The sequence below is a fragment of the Festucalex cinctus genome, chromosome 2, assembly GCF_051991245.1.
Source record: "Festucalex cinctus isolate MCC-2025b chromosome 2, RoL_Fcin_1.0, whole genome shotgun sequence".
Classification (NCBI taxonomy): domain Eukaryota; kingdom Metazoa; phylum Chordata; class Actinopteri; order Syngnathiformes; family Syngnathidae; genus Festucalex; species Festucalex cinctus.
In genome coordinates this window covers 2,212,293-2,235,046 of record NC_135412.1, presented here as the reverse complement: position 1 = coordinate 2,235,046, position 22,754 = coordinate 2,212,293, and the positions used below count along the sequence as shown (strand labels likewise).

Sequence of the window (22,754 nt, the reverse complement as noted above, 5' to 3'; positions counted from 1 at the left end):
GGGAGTTTACTGCTGCAGCATTAGCAAAATAAGCAGGAATCTATTATGATAGCATACTTGACATTGTTTACAAAGTCAAGAAAAAGCATGGAGCTGACGTGTTTGTAATGAAGTGCGAACATAAAGTGGGCAGCAGTTTCAATGAGATGCCCTCAGATATCTGCCAATGAGGATAACTAGGGATCAGCTGATCCTATTGAATGTGTGTAGAGGGGAAAGTGGGTCATCTGCACATGAAAGAATCAGCCGATGGAGCAGCAAGTGCAAGCTGGAAGTACAGGAGGCCCTTTGACATTTTTTTTTTCAAAACTGCTACGACACATTCATTTGTAATTTGTTATTGTGGAAACGAAGGGTTGGTCAAACAAATTCCATACACATGGTAGTAAGACTTTTGCATCACGAAGTCTATCCCATTGCACACTTAAACCAATAGGGGGAAGCACTACTCTTATTTGCACTAGTTTCCTCACGATCTTTAACTCTTTGACTGCCAAACATTATCCAAAAAACAACACCAACAGTGCCAGCCGATGTCGAGCATTTTCACTCATCTTTCAAGGTAAACAAAATATTGTGCGCTACGACTATAAAAACACACACACACAAAAGTGTTTCTACCTTATTCCGTTCTTTAGTAATCACCATTCAAAAATGTAGGTAATTTGAGTGACATTAGTGGAAAAAAAAAAAAAAGAGAAAACAAGCTTTTTGTGTAAAAATAAAACCTTGAAAACGTTCAATTTCATCAATTTGTCATGTTTCGTTGTAATTTCATATACCGTGAGCCCAGTGAAAAGATACAACACTGCCATCTGCTGGCCATATTTAGTGGCTGTTTTGGGATTTTACAACCCAATGACTTGTGCAGTGCTGCACAAGACGTTGCACTGCCCATTGAGGGAAAAAAAACAACTTAGTAAACATTAATTAACGTTTACGCATTCATTAGGATTCTAGGATACGTCATTAAACGTTTGTGGCGATCAAAGAGTTAAGGAGCGCAAGTTTCATTTTGTTATCATACGAGCTATCCATCCGTCTTTCAATCTATTTGGAGGGTTGCAGGTTCAACTGTAGAGAAAAACATGCAAATAAGACAGATTGCTGAGGAGCCGGCTCCCCTCCAGTGCACTGCTGAACCAGCAGATGAAATACAATCATTTACAAATACAGCACCCGAGTCAGCACAAAAGGATAGCGCTGTGTAGAAAATATTCAAATATCAGGATTAATTCTCTGTTGTTCTAGAGCCACGTGATGGCTTAAAAAAAATAAAAAATAAAAAATAAAAAAATCAGACACCATCTGCTCCCCAAAACTAATAGCACTGTGGTGGCCAATCAACCATCAGATACTCCACATATGATGAAAACCAACAATGTGGTCTGTTTCCTGATGGATGGATGGATAGATAGATAGATAGATAGATAGATAGATAGATAGATAGATAGATAGATAGATAGAGAGATGGATGGATGGATAGATAGATGAGAGATGGATGGATGATAGAGAGATGGATGGATGATAGATAGATAGATAGATAGATAGATAGATAGATAGATAGATAGAGAGATGGATGGATGGATAGATAGATGAGAGATGGATGGATGATAGATAGATGAGAGATGGATGGATGATAGAGAGATGGATGGATGATAGATAGATAGATAGATCTCCATCTGCCAGCAGAATCCCAGTCAGAAATCCACATACTGTATCTACAGTGCGTTGCTGTAGAAATGCTATTTTCTTTTTGTGTGTGAGAGCGCGTAACCGCTCGGCATCGCAATCAATTCCGTCACGAGTTAAGTGACATCAATGAGCTACATTGACTGGAAGGCTTACATGGAGAATAATTGCTGTTCCCATCAAATTGCATTCACCAGCTTCTGCACCGGGCATCAGATAAACAGCAGATGATGTGAAACGCGTTGATGCCGCTCATTCAATGCAAATCCCACACAAGATTTTCATTAACAGCCCAAGCATGAATTAGTTTTGAGAGCTGACTGCAGCACAAATGCAAGACGTGCACGTGATACTGACGCTGAACATTATAAACGTCGTCCAATGACGAATTTGTCACGAAGCGGAGGCATACCATAGAGCAATAAAAATGCTGCGCCAGGAACCTTCCCCCCCATATGCACGACAGTATCGCCGCTATCAACTTTTCCTTCAGTCTTGCTTCTTTTCCTGGCAAACCCTGCAGTGCTTTCGTGGCATTTGAAGGCCACTAGGGAAACACTAATTCTATTGAGCCCACAGGAGAAACCTCCTGGCTCGGTTGTCCACACTGGCAGAACTCATTGCTTGTGTTGGCGCTGCAAATAAAGAAAAGCGCATCTCTCTCGTTCTACATCAGGTCGAGCACGTGCACCAAGGGAGAAAAGTGGAAGCTTTACACACGGGACGTGACAATATGTCGGATTTATTATCCGGTCACAATGCACAAATGGCAGTCATCACTCTTGGCCTGTCGCTGTGTGATTCTAGCATCATAAAGAAAGCCGGCTTCCAGTTTCTGCTCCTCAAGCACGCCATGAATTCAATACTAATGACCTCATTAAGCTGACAGCAATGAAATCAGTCAGTATGAACTATCAGCTCTAATCTGGAGGGGTTGAACTCAAATTGCAAAGGTAAATCAAAGTTGAAAATTGTCAGTGTGATTGCCGCCAGCAAATCTCATAATGAAGGACCTTTTAGGAATTCATTGTTCTTTTAAATAAAGATGTAGCAGTTAGAAAAGAGATTACAAGCAAAAAAGAATGGCGGCCCCCGCTAGCACCACTGAAGCTGCAGTAGCAGGAGTTTTTACCATTAAAAGTAGAGCTCAGTAGTCGGATAGCAATGGAAGTTTGATCAGTAGTCTGCAGCTGCCAGTAAGGGATCCCTGGACAAACATGAAAATGTAAAAAAAAAATAAAATAAAATAAAAAATAAAAAAATTGACAAAATTTTTTTTTTCACATAGCAACGATTTGCAAGTTCCTTTCGAATTGTGCAAAGGTGTTTCCTCTAAATTAAATTAGATCAGGAATTTAATTTATTTCCAAACTCTTAACTCATTTGCTCCCAAAAACATATATATATGTTCTATTTGAAATGTATTGAAAAGTGTCCCAAAGGCGTATTTATACGTTTTTTGTTTTGTTTGTTTTTCTAATGCTAGAGCATACAGAAGGCTTTGATGCAGCCTCTCTACTGTAGAGAACGACTGAAAAATGGTAGCAATTACAAAAACGGTAATAGATCAACCAGGGCCATGATAAAAACAAGCCCTTTCCCCACAATTCTAAGCAGATGTGTGAATAATGATGAAAGTTAGCGATATTCTAATGCTAGTTGCTGCAAACCGGAAACAGATAGAAATGAACTGGGGTTTTTTTTCCTGATGAAAGAAGAGGCTCTCATTTTTCTTTTGGTAGGTTCCATGTTTTTTTAGCCATTGAACACAATATTCTGTGGGCCTTTCAAAATCAGTCAAAATCCAGTAAAACAGCCGGGAGCAAAGGAGGTTGCTTCAGTCAAAATGGCTGGGAAAGAATGTTAAAAAAAGAAAAAAATAAGTACAAAATATTTTTGCTTCATATTTGCAAACTTTGTTTCTTGTGACATTTCCATCCATCTATTGTGCCTGTCCACAAGATCAGAAAGTCTATTCCATTATGATGCATTAACACGACCACAATTTACTGCATTTACCCAAACTGGACATCTACTGTAGTATATTTTACTGTAAATATATGCACATGTACCATAAACAGTTAACTTGTCTTTGAATGACTTTTTAACTCAAATGCACATAAAATGTTTTAACGTGCACAACACAAATAAAATGTAGCGTAACCTTTAGGTTCCCTGGTCGGGCACAATTATTGGTCTGCAATTTCATTTTCTCAAGTGTCGGGATTAATTTCACATTGGACCACATCGCTGAACTGAAGATCAGTTCACGTTCACTGTAAGCTGCTGCAAAAAGGACTTCATCAGCTGCATTTAAATATTCATTGAAAGTCGTGGTTGACGGCACCTTTACAATGGAGAGCAAATTAATGAGGAAATTATTTATGATTTGCAGCTCTCCTGTTTATGTGCTAACAAAACAGATGGTTGGGAGATTGATTTATTTATTACAAATTTATGGGATCCCAAGGTGCCATTATAATCCCGAGTGAAGGGGTGAAGAGTTTAGGCGAGGAAAGAAAAGCCATTCTTGTCAGGAGTTCTTTTATTTCTTGGAGAGCAAAATCAGAGCGATAACGCACTAATCCCACTTCACCTTCTTGAACAGGAAGAAAGCAGGAAGAGGAGGAACTCCTCCTTTTGTGCAGGTCACGAGCTGAGTTCTGAGAAACGGATTCAGACACATATTCCAGCCAAACGAGATATCCTGAGTGTGCAAGTTCCACTCATTCCACATTTCCACAAGACCTGGCGGGTGCAAGTCAGCAACTCTTATGTTTCAACATATGGAAAGAGGAAGAATGCAGCAAAAGGTGGACCAGCACCTTGTTTGTTACAGTATCTTATTGCTTCGGACAGCAGCGAGTGTTCACGTGAAAACATGCACACAAGAACAAACGGTTCGATCCAATCAATTCATCAAATCAACTTCTGTGAAAGTGTTTTAATTCACATGAAACCAAAGCTGATTGGATGTTTTAAGCGCACCGGTATTGACCTGCGTCACTTTTGGGCTAAGCCAGCGCTTCTCAATTATTTTCTGTCATGCCCCCCCAGTAAGAAGAAAACATCTCGTCCCCCCCCCCCCCCCCAGCGACTATAAAAAGTATCATTTGTCTATAAAATTGTTATAAGCACACATCTGCATAACACTATCCTTATTAACGTATAAGATAATAAAAATAAAATAAATATGGACCAACTTCCAAAGAATAACTTTATTAACTGTAATAGAAAAGATTTAAAGTGCATCTGAAATTAAAAAATTAAATTAACTCCTTAATTAGACTATAAACATTTTTGGACTGACCATGTCAAACCATATGATACGGAAAAATAAAATTACATAAAATCGATAAATAATAATGCATTCAAATTGATCACCAACGTTAACTCAGGGGCACAATATTAAAAAAAAACAAAAAAAAACTAACCTGCAAAACAAAAATAAATAAAATTTGGCTGTATTTATTTATTTTTTTTTCTGTATGCAAGCGCGCATGCTCAGTGCAAACAAAACCCCCACACCACCGAGCCAATGCTCCCTGCACACACTCTGCCAATAATGAGAGTGCCACTGCCCCCTAATGTAGTGGAGGTGCAATTGCACTTTATTCTAGGACAGTAAAAAAAATAAAAAATAAATAAATAAGAAAAATAAAAAAGCCTGTTCCCCGAGGTCAAACGCGCCCCCCTGGGGGGGCCCGCCCCACTATTTGAGAAGCACTGGGCTAAGCTAACAATCAGTAACCCACATCGTAGATGAGCTGCATGGATTGGAATAGGCCAAATGTTCTTATTAAAGAGCAACGGCCTTCAAATGGAGTGCAACGCTTGCTTGCTCCAACAAAGCTTTCTGTATTATTGACTGCAAGTTTAGCCCGGGCCTCGACTGTGCCATCGATCTGCAGACCCTTCACTTACTTATTAGCGCATCCGTGTCCTCTCTCAGCCCACAGGATAGCTCCTCGGGGAATGTGCTCATTGTATTAGAACTGTATTTTAAGATCAATTTCAACAAAGATGAACAACATATTCGCGGTGTAAGAAATGAATTGGCTATTCTCCGATTCCCAATATTAAATATGGATCAGATGCGGACATTTCTGACACCTTCACAAAACGGGATAAGCTGGCGGGTGCAGAACATCGGCCTTATTCTGTCATTCTATTTACTCATCCTAAACCCATCAGGTGCCAATCAAAAGGTTGTATGGCGTATCTTCTGCACCCTTGTGGCCATCTATGACAGATGCAACGCCCCCCCCCCCCCAGTTTGAGAACTCACAGCTTGAATTCTCACCATGTTTGTACATGAGATACATATTGCACATTCAGTCATCGTATGGGAACTCTGTCGTCGTCAGGCTTTAAAAGTTCTTTACATCATTTTGCCTAAATCGACTTAACTCAAATTTGTTGAAGTTAACACTTATTAGGTTGCGTTTTGGTCAATGGTTATATTAGTACTAGTTTTTTTAAGTAGCTTTTCAGAAATGTACAACAAACTTTTTTTTGCAGTAACGTCTGCTGCTAAATGTTAATGGCTAACATGACAATTACATGATAAACATCTACGGTTTGCTCCGAGACAATAACATATCAATAAACATGCTAGCTTAGAACAATTCACATTTGTGTCCGACTGAAGAGTTACTGATAAACCAAAACAAAATCAAGACATGGTTGTACCACATCTCTCCAGATGAGCTTGATTGCCTTACTAGAACTTTTAAAAATCGACCAGTACTCGTGCTGCAAATGTTGCATCAGCCAGCTCACAGGGAACATCGCGAGTCAGCAACCCATTTACATCTTCCTGACAGGATGAGCTATTTGTCCTTGCAGAATGTGCTCACGAGATCGTACGTGAGCAAACAGACGTCCTCTTTGAATTTGAACCAATTCACTATTAGTGCTGTCACTATCAAATATTTTTTTTTTTTTAGAATCAATCGATTGACTAATCACATTTATTTTGATCTTGCATTAAAGTGCATCACAAATGCATTTTTTTCCCTGATTAGTATGGATTATTATTTTTTTATTCACTTACTCATTCACACATGTAAGCTTCTGTGAGTGAGTGAGTGAAAAAAAAATAATAATCCGTGCGTGCTTTCAAATTGCCGCGGGAGTGACGTCACGCAGCTGACACGTTTGCCCCGCCCCGTTTGCAACACGCCACCCCCCCGCTCTGCGATTGGTTGGAGGGGTGTAAACTGTCTTTCCACAGAAACGGGCCGCTGTTTACAAAACAAACACAAAATGGCAAACTATATCCTGGGGGTAGTGGGGGTTAAGGACAAAATCACCACCAGAAATTAAGAGAAGCCCACATCTGTAAATTGAGAAGTAGTTTGTTTGTTTAAATCTTGTATTTAAAAAGTGCATTTTCCTGAGTGAAACTGGCAGACAGCCCCTTTAACCAGTCATTGGTGGTTATTGTATTCATATAGTGGTTAAAAAAAGGGGGATTGATGTACAATGATACCGGTTCGGTCATTGTTTTCCAACGTAAAAACAGGTCATATTTCGATGAAACACAGAAGATAATCAGTCTTCTTTCATGATGGACTACCAAATATGAGTGTCAATTACTGTAGATATGCCTGTAGTATTTATTTTCAATGAGTTCTAAACAATTAAAACTCCTTATACAGAAAGTAACGTTCCAAGACTTAGATTTGTTGTAGCCCCCACATGTTGTGATGGCCAAACTAAAACTGTACTGAGTTGAAAGTGAATGTCAACACAGGACAGAGATGAGCCAAAGGGGAGGGCACGCAAACATGCATGCAATACAGTCGGTCTCACGCGTTTGACATCCAACCGGCCTCGCTGGACCCTCCATTCCGTTAACAAGTCTAATGAGAGCAGGTCCAGCAGGCCCAACATTTCCCTAAACAATTGGCACAAACAGATCAGTGGTCATCATCGGTCATGCTACACGTTCCACTGTAAATATGGCAACAGGATGCTTCACAGGAGAAGGACAATCAGAAGGAATGTGCCGCAAATTAGGACTGCGAAAAAATATGTTAGCAAGAGCTCAGTGATCATTTGTCACTCTATTACATGTTAAGTCTTAAAAGTCTACCAGGCTGCTCAAGTGTGAAAACTGTTTTATTTGTGCATAAACACGCATTTTCTCCTTTGTATTGTTTCAGACAAATTCATTTACGCGATAATAGATTAGCACAGTACAGGCTGCACCGCCATCCTGTTTTAACAAATGGTACAATAGTGGTGTTGTAAATCTTCATGTCATATTAATGGCGCAGTGGCGGGCAAAATCACAGACAACCTAACTGCATTTGGTTGTACAACAAGAACGGAACGAAGCGCACAAAGCTACGTTATACTTTGGTTTTTAATCAAACTTGATCAGCGCAAATATACATTACATTAAAAAATTTAGCGCAATTATCTTCAGACAAAACGACTAAACAGGAAAGTCAATCACAAAAATATGTACACTGTATTTTGCCACACTAACTTCCCCATAACATGTGAAGAGAGAAATGAACTTGCCGATTATGCATGCACAGCAGTCAGAAAACATGCTTCAGAGCCCCTCCCCTCCCCCTGCATAGAACACACGCACGCACATGCAACCTACCTCCACTCAGCTGTCACCTGGTTGAACCAGACAGCGTGCAACCTGATCACGGCCGTGGTGACAAATTGCCACCAGTCCGAGACTAGACCAAGGTGACCGTGGTTACAGGAGAACTACACACGCACACACATTGCGCACCTCCAGCAAGCAGCAGCGTTAGACTGGATTGTAGCGCACTAATCAGCACATTCTCCTAAACGTCAATGAAAAGAGGAGACACCCCCCCCCCACCCCACCCCCCACCCTTCATTCAGAGCCCTCACTCTTCATTATGGCTCAGCTGTGTCTCTGCGAGCTTCATTTCCATTCTTTGAAGCTTCCTGCTCATTTATTCAGCTGCTGCCTTGATTTATGTGCTTCAGTGTTGGACACGTCCACACGGAGCCTGCATGCAGCAGCAGCAGCAGCAGCAGCAGCTCTGCAAGGTCAACATTTTATGTGCGCGTGTGTACACGTGTTATTTTTCCACGCTCTTCAGGACATGTGGGTGCCAAGGGGGGGACAAATCTGAGCTCTCGACCAGAACCAGTCCAAAGACGGACGGAAAACAACACTAAACGTGGTCAGATAGCAACAAAATAATGTGGCATTTTGTACAAAAGCTTTTACATATATTGACCGGCTCAGACCAGTTGAGTCCGGTCAGCCGCGCTCAAAGAAATGTGTCTGACTTTGATGGTGCGGGTTCCTATCTGGAAAAACTAAACGGGAGCCGCCTTCCTGCGAGCGAGCGCAAATATACACTTAAAAAAAATGTCACACAAGTGTAATGGTGTCATATGAGCAGAGGTGGGTAGAGTAGCCAAAAATTGTACTCAAGAGTAGCGTTACTTCAAAAATAATATTACTCTAGTAACAGTAAAAAGTCGTCATTAAAAAAATGTACTCAAGCAGAAGTAAAAAAGTATTCGCTGAAAAGAATACTCAAGTACTGAGTAACTGCTTGAACATTGATTTATTTTTTAAAAAACAATGTAATCAGACAGACAAAAACATTCATTTTTGTTGGGGTGAACCCTCTCTGTTGACAAAAAATATCAGGCTATGAGTTTACAGGCGAGTAAGCCATTGAAATCACACATTCAGTTTAATTTGCAAATTTAAATTAAGTTACCTATATTACAGTAGGATTTCTGATGATTAATGTATTAAATCTGAGTGTACACCTGAAAATATTGTGGTCACTACATTTCTGTTAATACCCATCCAGCAGAACAATTAGAAACTTGTACTTTTTAGCCTAAATCTTTTTTGTTTACATATGCTATCATTGCTACATTGAATAAGAATGGCTATACGTTGATATGTTTTTCTTTTTTTTACCAGGTTCTGGCATTACATGGAGTCAAGTGTCTATCTGTTCCCAAAACGTCTTTACAGTTACTAATTTGTGACACTTAGTGGCTACTGCCAATTCATGCCTCCATATCACATGTATCGTCATCTGTTTCGTTTATGGCAACAGTTAAGTGTTTGCAAAAGAGTCTATGTGAAAAGGTCCTTCAACACGTAAGACAAATACCTGCCTAAATACAGCAAAAAGGGGAATTTAGGTCAAACTTACCGCGACATGTTAACTCAGGTTCGATGTGGAATTGTTATATGCCAAAATGTCCGTTTGTTTCGGCAGCCACATAAGACACCGCATTATAAAGCTGTTATTCCGCACGGCGTGTAAAGTAAACATGCTAATTATTTGAGGCTATGGGTGTTCGGCTTCGTCCTCTTCCCGCTGCCATGTTACAAACGCCGCCTGTGGTCATGTGACTGCATTGTTATGTCTGATTGGTAGAATGTTAAGGAAAGGAGTCGTCATGTGATTATTGTTGCTACGTCTGATTGGTGGAACGCAGTCACGTGGCAGAATCGCTGTTGGTGTCTCTGGTAAAGACAATGAATGAAAAAAGGAGAAAAAGTAACGACTTTAGTGTGGCCAAATATAGCGGAGCAAGAGTAGCGATCCTTCTTCACACATCTACTCAAGTAAAAGTAAAAAGTATTATATGAAGTACATAAAAAAAAAAAAAAGAAAGTTATTCAAGTAACTCGTTACTACCCACCTCTGTATATGTGAATCATTATGCGAACCTCGAATCTCTAAAATGGCTCCGAGAAGGCAGCAGGAGTTCCGAATCACCCTCCAAACAACCCCCTTTATCTGCCTCCATTTGTGTTCATTTATGTGGCTGTTTAATTTCGTAGCTCTCTGCCCTTGACTTGCTCACGGTGTAAACCTTGAAATCGATTGACCGGGTGGGTGGCCATTAGCAGTTAAGACAAGTTTGACGACTAACTTTCAAATCTCTTTTACAAGAAAGGCAGATTTGTTCCCGCTGCGGGAAGGACATTAACATCCGACGTCGACCAGAAAAAAAAAGGCAGTCAAGTCGGTCTCAGGAGATTTTCCACACATTGAGGCTGTTCTCTGCCCTCAATCCACCAACAGATGGTGCTGGTGTACAGTCAATGCATATAAGGATATAGGCGTTAAGAGCAAAACTGATTTTTCAAGTGCATAGCAGAAAAGCAGTATGGAGGTTATTGTTTCATAACAGCAAGGAATACAGCAGTATTTAAAAATAAAAATAAAAAAAAACAATCCCCCGCCGTGTGAATGACTGATTTATCCTCTGTGGCCTTGGATTAATTGTGGCCTCAGGAAAAAAAAAAATAACCAGAAGACATTACATGACTGAACTTTTGGTGAATGATATCACGACAAACAACAAAATCAATTCCAGATGGAGGCCAGCTGAGTGATGCAGGCAATAGGTGTGTCTCGATATTAAAAGTGGGATTCATCACAATTGCATGCACGTGCACAGAGCTGAGAGGCCAGTTGTCATGGCAACAGCTAAGGCTGGTCAAAAAGAGGCAAAAATAAAAATAATAAAATCATAAGAAGTACAGATGCAGGCAAGCACATACACGCAAGCTGCAATTAGCGCCATCAGGATACACATTTAAGTTTAATGACTGTTTACCAGCCTCCTCCACAAGTGACAAATGCCACTTTTCCCTTCTCTCTTTTTACAAACCCAATTTAACGTCCGCATCATCACACAGAACGCTTCTTGTTACTGTGATGCTCCATTATGCAGCCGATCATGATAACAGTACTTGCATGACACCAGATTCCGTCAGTACTGACTGACTGTCTCTTGTGTGTTTGTCCGCAGGGGTTCCTTCGAGAGGACCGCGTTGACAACATACGTGTGAGAGTGAGTGCTCCTGTTTTCAATAGGATCTTTGCGGAGACTGGTGGGCAGGGCTCTGAGTGGCTACGGATGGGGAACGAGACAAATTTGTAAAGATGATGTCACTTTGCCATGCCCTGACAAAACAATACTGCAATCTTATGAGTGTAATATTTATTTATTTGGTTAAGAATGGATGGATGGCTAGATGAACCTTCATGGTGGTGGTTTTATGTTAAACGGTTACTTCACTTATTTAGCCCATTATAGCAATAAAAAGTAAATATTTTTTTTCGATAATTAATTTGATACTTTCATTATTTTTCACATACAATTAGTAGCTAATAAAAACACATTTTTTGCAACTTGCTGTCGACTGAAAATGATATCACAAGGGCTCAGGTAAACCAATCACAGCTCACCCGTTTTTCAAGGTTTGGTCATGTGACATTTACAAGCTGAGCCGTGATTGGTTACCTGAGCCCTTGTGATGTCATTTTCAGTCGACAGCAAGTTGCGAAATGCGTTTTTAAAGGCACTTGCGCATGACAAATAATGAAAATATTGCAAGATGTATTTTTAAAAGGTACTTGTACATGACAAATAATGAAAATATCAAATTTATTATAGGTAAAATATTAATTTTTGACTGCCAAAAATGGCGGACACAGACAGACACAGAGCGAGAGAGAGTTGTCATGTGATGGACTTATTACTAGGGATGGGCGAGTACCGATACCAGGTATCGGTATCGGGCCGATACCAGCCTTTTTTCAAGTACTCGAGTACTCGTGACGCAGACGAGTACAAGCGAGCGATGGCAGAGTGGGAAGACGTTAAGTGAGTCCTCCTTGCCTGTAGCTGGCGCTAGCTTGCAGCAATTTTTCACCAAATATTTACCGGTTTGGAAATACTTCAAAATAGTGACTCTTAAACTAAAAGAGCATTTTTGTGTTTTAATTTGAGCGTTAAGACTATTGAAGAGTGACTGTGCTGTTTTTTTTTTTGGTCAAAATTAAAGGAAATATATTTGTTTAAAAATATATTTTAGTGTTTTTTTTTATTTATCAAAATGTACTACTGGTATCGGCAGTTGGTATCGGTATCGGTGAGTACTGAGGGTCTGAGTATCGGTCTGAAAAAAAACATCCCTACTTATTACCTTGGATGTATCTACTACTGGGTTACAAGGCACATATGGTATGTTAATTTAGTTTATTGGATGTTTGAGCCGAAGAGATGATCATAAATATTGATTATGCATACTTTGGAATTAGCGTTTTCACTGTACAAGGCGCGGTGGCACTTTACTGGATACACTGCTTGTGCTACAAATGTGTGCAACGGAGTATTAGTAGTAGAAGAAGAAGATGCATCGGTCCTGAAACAGCGGTGCCAAACTGTAATTTTAAGCAGTGACCAACTGTAACTTACAGACAATGGAAGCACATTTAACTCATTTACTCCCAATAACGTGTAAATACGTTTTTTTTATGTTCTAAGCTTCCCAAAGACGTATTTATATGTTGTTTTGTTTTTGTTTTTCATGCTAGAGCATACAGAAGGCTTTGATGCAGCCTCTCAACTGCAAAGAACGGTTGCAGAAATGGGTAGTTATTACACAAACGGCCAGCAGGTGGCAGCAGAGCAAAGGAGATCAACCAGTGTCATGTAGAAAAAAAAGCTCAATTACTTACAATTTTAAATAGATTTGTGAAAACTGATGAAACTTAGCTCTCTTCTAATGCTAATTGCTGCAAAACGGAAACAGATAGAAACATACTTTTTTTTTCCTGATGAAAGAAGAGACATTAATCTTTCTTTTGGTAGGTTCCATGCTTTTATAGCAATAGAACACAATATTCTGTGGGCCTTGCAAAATCAGTCAAAATCCAGCAAAAACAGCCGGGAGCGAACGGGATTGCGAAATGTGAAAACGGCGGCGAGTGAATGAGTTTTTAAAATAACGGTGAAGGACCGACGATTACAGTTTGGGTCGGCCTCAAATAATGACGGACTGACGATGATGGCCAAAGAGATAAGAGATACAAACTGGGAAAAAGCTCATTTGAGAGTAAATGATATCATTCAATCAGGGTGTCGGGCGGTTGCATTGTGGCAACAAGACCACAGGGGGCAGCAACGCACATAAACGCTGCAGTGCAGCAGCATGAGCTCATCACTCCTCTTCTCCCACTCCTCGCTCTGTTATCCCCCCCCACCATCTCACTAACCCCCTATGCCTCTCCTCCCCTCGCTCGCCATTACATAAGTTAATGCAGCACACACCCTCGTTATTCTGCAGGCACGCGCTGTGAGGAGATGCACGTGAATACACCAAAAGTCAAATGAGAGCTCAAAAAAAAAAAAGATAAGAGCATATTTGGAAATCTTGGAGATATGACAACAATTGCTATTTGAGACAACCAGAACATGGCTAAGTGGGCCCCTCGCATCGGGTGCGACTGAAGCCAGGACCATCATTGGCGGTAGGCATGTTCTTTCCCACCATAATCAAACGCAACATAAAAAAATACAAAAATAAATAAATGTCTCCAGGGGGGCATCATTCTTGAGCATTAGAGTAAACAAACCGGCATCCTCGGATGATTTGCATTTCAAACAGTGTTCAACCTAACGAGAGCAGTGTAGCTACTGCAGTCGGGAACACGAAGAAAGGAAGATTTCAGCAGGAGCAGAACAACTGTTGGTTCGCAAGCTGGACAAACATGGCTCATTATCACTTTCAGCAACAACAAAAAACAGAGAAATGAAACCTATAACCGATATTTCAAGCAGATGTTCATTTGCAGTCAACATAAAGAATTGACAGAAATTTGAACAAAAATTGCAGGGAGCTTCCAGGGTCATCGGCATTTGTTACGCTAATCAAAAACTAAGCAAATAAACAGTTCATAAAATTTTCTATTGTAAATAAAGTTTTACAAAATTTCAACAGTTTTATTTATTTATTTATTTATTTTTTAAATAAATAGTGTTTGTAGCTCCCAGCGTTAGCATAATTTTATTTTATTTTTTTAAATAAATAGTGTTTGGAGCTCCCAGCGTTAGCATCATTTTTATTATTATTATTAGTATTTTTTTTTTTATAAAGTGCAAATTTAAATAAACCCATAAATAAAAAGTTCCCTATACCTCACTGAGCAACAAATGCATGCAAATGCAGCATTTATGTGGAATTTGGGGGTTTTGTCGGGGTTCAAAAGATATTCGCATTTTGCAGACAATGAAAAATTGTTTGAATATGTTGGAAACATTGTTTGTCTCTGTGTGCCTTGCGATTGGCTGGCAACCAGTCCAGGGTGTCCCCCGCCTACTGCCCAGGGCCAGCTGAGATAGGCTCCAGCACCCCCCGCGACCCTTGTGAGGAATAAGCGGTCAAGAAAATGGATGGATGGATGGATGGATGGATGGATGGATGGATGGATGGATGGATGGATGGATGGATGGATGGATGGATGGATGTGCTCCAACTGGAGAAGGAAACCAAAGTATTTTCAGTGTAGACGTATTTTCCAACAGCTAAGCATATGCATGAGTGTAAAGTATAAGCAAAAACTCCTCTCAAGATACCAACAGTGTTTTTTCTAACCACTGTGGTTTCCTCAAAACATAAATACTATCATTAGACAGTATCATTACTATAAATTTGAATCCACAAGCGCAAGGCAAACTCGAGAACCGCCATTCCGTTTCTGGCCGGGCAGGATACGGCTTCCGTCCGAGACGCGTCCAATCTTTTCCACCCCGGAGAGTATTTTGCACTCACCGCAAGTGGAACTGGAGGCTCGCTTTGGCAGATCACTGCATTTCCATTACAAGCGGTTCCTCTTCTTTCCGCCTTCCCCAAAATGAGTCAGAGAGCAACAAAAGCAAAAGATGAACGAACTCGCCGCCTGCTTCTCATTGATCGACTGCTCCCCAGTATTAATGTCAGCGGAGGGCCGTCTTGTAAGCCGTTTGCTGATGAAGCGGCGCTGACGGCTTAGTTTAGCATTCCGGGCCCTTCACAAGAAATTTGACTTAACTTATACTCCGCTGTCCCCTGATATGTTCACTGTGGGGTTAAGGTAACACCCGTTGTCTCGATCCACACAATAAATAAATAATGCTCTTTGACATACTAGAAAGACGCGTATCAGATGAAGCCCGGTTTCTATGGCGACCTCTCCAGGTCAAAAGTAACATTGGCTTATTTTTGGCACGTGAACTTAAAACACTGTCACTGGACTACATTCAATCCAGTCAACCAAAAGCCTTGCCAAAAATGGAAGTTGAAAGACGGCCACTATGCTGTTCATGACTCAAGTCTTGAATGCGGAAATTTACAGAGGAACTACTGTGTTTTCCACTCTATAAGGTCCGCATTATAAGGCGCACCTTCAATGAACGACATATTTTAAAACTTTTTCCCATATAAAGTTGCTAAAGTAGAGGCTGGGGTTACGTTATGCGTCCATTAGATGGTGCTGCGCTAAAGGGAATGTCAACAAAACAGTCAGATAGGTCAGTCAAACTTTATGAATAGACTACAAAGCAGCTTTCTGACAACTCCATTCACTCCAAAAATTAATAAACATCTGTTTTATTATTTTCTCTGAGCTAAAGTATTAGTATTAGCTAGCGATCCAAGATGGTGGGATCTTCTGCGCACGCGCGTCACCGATCGTGCAGGGTCACCGACCGCGTCTTGACAGCGAGACCTGTTGCGGCGCAATATTGATCCACATATAAGGCGCATGGTCAGCTTTTGAAAAAATTGAAGGTTTTTAGGTGCACCTTATAGCGCGGAAAATACGGTAATTGTTTTAGGGCTTAATGTGGGAACCTGACGGCTCTTCTATCGTGTCATTTAAAACCACCACAATCATGTGAGATGACAGCAGCGTCTGTGATTGGTGGAAACATAAACCTGATTTTGCCATCCCATAATAGCCAATGTTAAAAAAAAATAAAACAAATATTATTGTGAAATCTATGTAGCTTTCATGATATGTAGGATTATTATTCTGTATTTAATAGTTTTAATTATAAAAAAAAAAGTTTATTCTGTTATTATGGCGCATGTTCGAGAAACGTTGCCCTCCTCTGTCACCACTTTGAACCACCTCAACCGTATATGGTAAATTAAGAACATTGAACTCACGCCCATGTTACAGTGTACCATTATTGCTGCTGGATTATTGCCCAACACTGAAAAAAATGTTTCCCGGAACCTTCAATTTTATACGGGGATGCGCACAAATAAGGTCAAAAGCAGATTAGCCCAAACAACTAAGACAAGCGTGTTGCAATTCCCTGCAGACTCCTTTAGAAGCACAAATTTGAATCTACAAGGAAAATAAAACAATGTACTTAATATGCGACAGCAGACAAATTGGAGACAGATTTGGAATTAATTCTCTATACATGGATTAAGGTATATTTTCGAGATATTTGAATATCAGAGCAAATTCATGCTATACAATGGCTGTCTCAAAAGACATATATACACGTATATTTCTGCGTAGGAAAGTAGAATGTTTTGAGCGATACACAGGACGTATTATTAGAACAGGGGTGTCCAAACTACGGCCCGGGGGTCATTTGCGACCCGCCGGCCATTTTTTCAGTGGCTCGCGACATATGCTAAAAATAGCATTTGACTCAGTTCAAATCAAATAAAAACAAAAATGTTTGGAGAGGGTCAAAGTAAGAAGGGAGGGTATCGAAAATCAGGTGCAATTAAAAGGTTATTTTAGTTAACTACAACTAATGAAAAAAACAAACTAAAATTAAAAAAACAATATTGTTACTGAAATAAAATCAAAACGAAAATGCTTTTTAAAAAACGAAAACTAACTGAAACTACATTTTATGTTTACAAAACTAACTAAAACTAACTATAATTACAGAAAAATGTCCTTTGTTTTAGTCTTTGGTAATTAATTTAATGCATGAGCCTTTGGGGATGATTTTAAATGTGATTTTTAGTAGAATTATTTTGATATAAACTGGAATAATGACTTTTGAAAGTATGTCACACAGAAGTGACGTCATATAGCAGCAGCCAATAGAAAAGCAACAAAAGATGACGTTACTCCCATGGTGTTTTTTAAATATTGTGCACAAGAAATACACATTTAAAAAAATAAATAAATAAAAACTAATGCTAATACTGAAACTAACAAACTAAACTAAAACTAAGCATTTTTTAAAGAACCAAACTAATAAAAACTAACAGAACCACCCTGAAACCCAAATAAAACTAACTAAATATAAAAAAACAAAACTCAAAACAAAATAAAAACTAAAATGAAAAATTCCAAAACTATAATAACCCTACTGCCATATTACAAATAAATTGGTTTATATACTGTAGCATTTTTCTAAATATGCAAAAGCACAAATCAATTATTTGTACAATTTTTCGGACCAAACACAATTTCTCTTCATAACATGATGTGGCCCTTGCGTCCTTCTGATTTTCTGTACGTGGCCCCTCAACTGAAAAAGTTTGGACACCCCTGTATTCGAAATATGGATCCGGACTGCTGTGGTCAGTCACAAATCAAAAATCAAGCAGCGTTCCCGACGCGGACCGTCCACATGATGCGCCATTTGGTCTCCTACCTTATAGTTCGGCTGGAAATGCAGTACTTCCACATGACATTCCTCACAGTTGTGACATCACCGGAGACCTCAGACATGCCCCCAAAAAATGTGCATGGCCCAGCGTTTCGCAAAAAACTGCCTACTTGAGAACTGACCAGCGGAAAGATCGGCGTTCGCTCCCTCGCACCGCAAATTGCAGCCCTCGTCCTTCACTTTCCGTGCAAAAAAAATCCCGCCGGGAGATTCATTCCATCTCTGCTTAAAGTCTCCAAGCTGACGCCTCACTTCAAAGTCGCTGCCCCTTGCCAGCCCATGCCGGATGACCAAGTAAGGCAAAAGGTCCGGCATGTATAGCGGAAGACAAATGAAAAGTTCTCCACCCGCCCACAACTTTTTCTGTTCTCTGAAACTCAGCTTGGTTTTTGTTCCTGCTTCAACATGTGCACAGCAACTTCTCCTCATGCGCTGCTCAAGCCTCCCCTGACAAGTGATGGGCGGGGTCTATGATGTTTGTTTTAAGCCAGGGGTGTCCAAACTACGGCACGGGGGCCATTTGCGGCCCACCGCCCAATTTTTAGTGGCCCGCGACGTATGCTAAAAATGGCATTTGACTCAGTTCAAATCAAATAAAAACAAAATTTGTTTGGAGATTGTCAAAGTCAGAAGGGAGGGTGTCCAAAAACACAGGTGCTATTAATTAAAGGTTATTTTAGTTCAATAAAACTAACGGAAAAACTAAAATAAAAAAATAAAACAAAAATTGGTAACGAAATAAAACAAAAACGAAGATGCTTTTTAAAAAAAGAAAACTAACTGAAACGACATTTTATGTTTACAAAACTAACTAAAATAAAACTAACTATAATTACAGCAAAAATGTCCTTCCTTTTAGTGTTTGGTCATTAATTTAATGCATGAGCCTTTGGGGATGATGTGATTTTTAATAGATTTATTTTGATATAAACTGGAATAATGACATCGTGTCCATGGTGTTTTTTAAGTATTGCGCACAAGTAATACACATAAAAAAAAAAAAAAAAACTAAAACCAATACTGAAACTACATAAACTAAAAGTAAGCATTTATTAAAGAACTAAAACTAATTAAAAAAAAAACACTAACAGAACCACCCTGAAAAATAATTAAACTAAATTAAAAAAAAAAAAAAACTCAAAACAAAATAAAAACTAAAATGAAAAATTCCAAAACTATAATAACCCGACTGCCAAATTACAAAGAAATTGGTTTATATACTGTAGCATTTTTCTAAATATGCAAAAGCACAAATAAATGATTTGTCCAATTTTTCGGACTAAACACAATTTCTCTTCATAACATGATGTGGCCCTTGCGTCCTTCTGATTTTCTGAATGTGGCCCTCAAATGAAAAAGTTTGGACACCCCTGATTAAAGCAGAGAAAAGCGAGCGAGGCTGAAGTCCAACAATCACGCAGCTCGCGATGGGCAGGCCGCACTCGGGGGAGGGTGAAGGCCGGTTCAGCAGCTGGGAGAGGCCGATTGGATTAATAATGCTGATTCGATCGAAACAACGCAGGCTTGGACATCTTACGACGACGACGACGACGCGCGAGTCAGGTTTGAGCGATGTAATGAGTCACGCCCCCGTGATCGGAATATTCCAGTGATGTTTTTAGAGCATGTGGAAAAAAATAGCGCTGAATCACAAACACGTCAGCCCGACGCAGCCGTGAATAGACTTCTTCAAGCGCATCTGTCCGTCCATCCTCTTCACCGTATTATCCGCAGGGACTTGGGCGGAGTGCACCCGACCCTTGGCTGATGACCAGCCAATCACTTTCTATTACATACTGCCTATAACCAGACCGCTGAACTCATAATATATTTCCATGATTACAAGGCACTGCTCAAAGAATGTTCGATTTATAATCTTGTAGACATGATGTGACACATTAAAGTGTGGTTGTCGTGACATGCGCTCAACCTGAAAATGAAAACATCCTCGGTGTGGACAATCTGTATGTAGTTTCCCCTGGCATCATGAAAAACGTAGAAAACACGACAGAACTTCTCCAACCGATAGCTCACATTCGTAGTTTGAGATTTTGAATATGAAAGTTTCCGACATGTTAACTCATTTGCTCCCAATAACGTGTAAATATGTTTTTTTTTATACGTTTTAAGTGTCCCAAAGACGTATATATACGTTTTTGTTTTGTTTTTATGCTAGAGCATACAGAAGGCTTTGACGCAGCCTCTCAACTGCAAAGAACGGTTGCAGAAATGGTAGTTATTACACAAACGGCCAGCAGGTGGCAGCAGAGCAAAGGAGATCAACCAGGGCCATGTAGAAAAAAAAAGCTAAATTACTTACAATTTTAAATCGATTTGTGAAAACTGATGAAACTTAGCTCTCTTCTAATGCTAATTGCTGCAAAACGGAAACAGATAGAAACATACTTTTTTTTTCCCTGATGAAAGAAGAGACTTTAATCTTTCTTTTAATAGGTTCCATGCTTTTATAGCAAGAGAACACAATATTCCTTGGGCCTTGCAAAATCAGTCAAAATCCAGTAAAACAGCTGGGAGCGAAAGGGATTGCGAAATGTGAAAATGGCGGCGAGTGAATGAGTTAAGGAAGCTGGAAACATACTCAACGTTAACATGCCGCCTACGCTAAGTCTAACTTCAAAATAAAGCGTTACAAATAATACTTTGGTGGCAATGCAAATAGCCTTAGTAGACTTTTACTTTGAAGTCGGCCCGCAATCGTTGCGCGATGGCTAACTTCTTTTTATTTATTGTTTCGGATTTCTTTATCATAGTTTTTAATTACATTACATAGTTACAACCAACATCAACAGAAGAACAAGTTTTGCAAACTGTTCACTTCCCTTCGAATGGAGATTCAAATCAAATCTTGTTCTTGTGTTTGGGGCACAGAAACAATGCTAGGTTGCTATTCCTTACACTTTTATATATAAAAATGAAGGCGGAGCACTTATACACGTACGCCACATTCAAAATAACAAAAGCCAAACTTGATTGGCAAATGTTTTTGCAATTTTAAAAATGTCACAAATAAACAACTCCCATTCATATAAAATCAATTCTCATTCTGCAGCCAATATACAGAATCACATGTGCTGTACAATAGCAAGTGTCCACCCATCAGCTCAGCAGAAAATGTTTTTTTAAATCATCTTGTTTTGGACTGTCTGAATTTTTTCCCAAACAAAACAATAACCTAACGACAAAAGGTGAAGTGCATGTACAGAAAAGATGCTGTCAAGCAGAGATTTAAAAACTAATAATCACAGCATTTATGTTTTTATCCGCAATTGGCGAAATATAATTCTACTGAAGGGAAGTTGTGCCAGAGGGAGGAAATAGCGAATGCTGACCACTCCAACACCTGCTGCCAGCTCTCATCAGATGAGAGGATGGATGGCCCCTGTGCTCCCCATCCATTTTCTCGACGCTTCTCCTCATTAGGTTTTGCTGGTGAGCTGGAGCTGACTTGCGCAAGAGCACGACACTTATAGACGATCAATAAATCACATTCACACTTTTGGACAACTTCACTGAAACCTAACTTGCATATTTTGCAGGTACACCTTGCAAACTTCACAAAGGGACGCAGGAGCCGGGATTCAAACCCGCAACCAGGGCACTGGTGATTATCACTCATGTGCTTCCTGGCCTAAGTAAGTTCTACTACAATTCAAAATGACCACTTTTGAGTAGGGCTGGGTATTGCCGCCAACCTCGCGATACGATACGTATCGCGATACAGGGGTCACGATACGATACGTATCACGATACAGGGGTCACGATACGATACGTATCGCGATACATATGTATCCCAATACTTGGTTTTCAAGGCAATACGTATCCCGATATTTGACATTAATTTACTTGCATTTTATAATAACAGTCATATGTATACCCAAAGGATATATTTATTATGCTAGATGACAAAAATGTTTTTGTTAGTAGCTCTTCTGGTTTACCAACAAGCGGCATGCCTGCTCTAAATGTATACGCACTCCAGAGCAAGGAAGATTTATTAATAGGCATGAGCCGATATGAGCAAAAAATATCAAAGTATTAAAATTACAGCTCTAAAATTGACGTATTTGGGGAAATAAAAACAGCATTTTTTTTTCATGTAACACATTCTATTTCGTTTTTAAACAAAATATACGAGAATTGGTACATTAAGACACGTGCCATGTTAAGTTTAGAAGTAAATAAATGTTGATATTCTTCCTCTGCTTTCATTTTTCTTAGCAAGACACGTTGTCCAATCACTGGTGAGCTATTAATTGAAGGCAATTAACTTCAAAGACGCTGCTGGTTTTTATTTTTTTTTAGGTACAATGCAAGCTGCAAAGGCAAACGTTAACTGCCTATTTAAAGTTAACGAGCCTGCGTATCGATACGTGTATTGTAATGAGGCCTGCAACGATATATTGCCGTATCGATTTTTTGAGCACACACCTAATTATTAATAGGACTTGGTGAAAAGTGCACTCATGTGAAAGGTGCTTCTTTCAAGCGTTTTGATCCAAACATCAAACTTTGCAAAAGAAAAAACACGAATATAAGACTGGTCACACCTCCGATCCAAAGTATTTCCATTTAAT

The 22,754-nt window shown here is 39.6% G+C and overlaps 1 protein-coding gene across 7 annotated transcripts in view; it reads right to left on the bottom strand.

Annotated features, from left to right (window-relative positions):
* iqsec1b (IQ motif and Sec7 domain ArfGEF 1b) overlaps positions 1-22,754 on the bottom strand; it is a 139,976-nt gene that overhangs the window by 29,222 nt on the left and 88,000 nt on the right. The window contains exon 1 of one of the 7 annotated variants that reach the window (XM_077512082.1): positions 9,879-10,068. The exons of the other annotated variants lie outside the window; for them this stretch is intronic. Within the exon in view, the coding sequence (XP_077368208.1) occupies positions 9,879-9,886 (8 nt within the window). The 5' untranslated portion in view covers positions 9,887-10,068. Of the gene's footprint in view, positions 1-9,878; positions 10,069-22,754 lie in introns of those variants that run through there. 7 annotated transcript variants of the gene reach the window in all.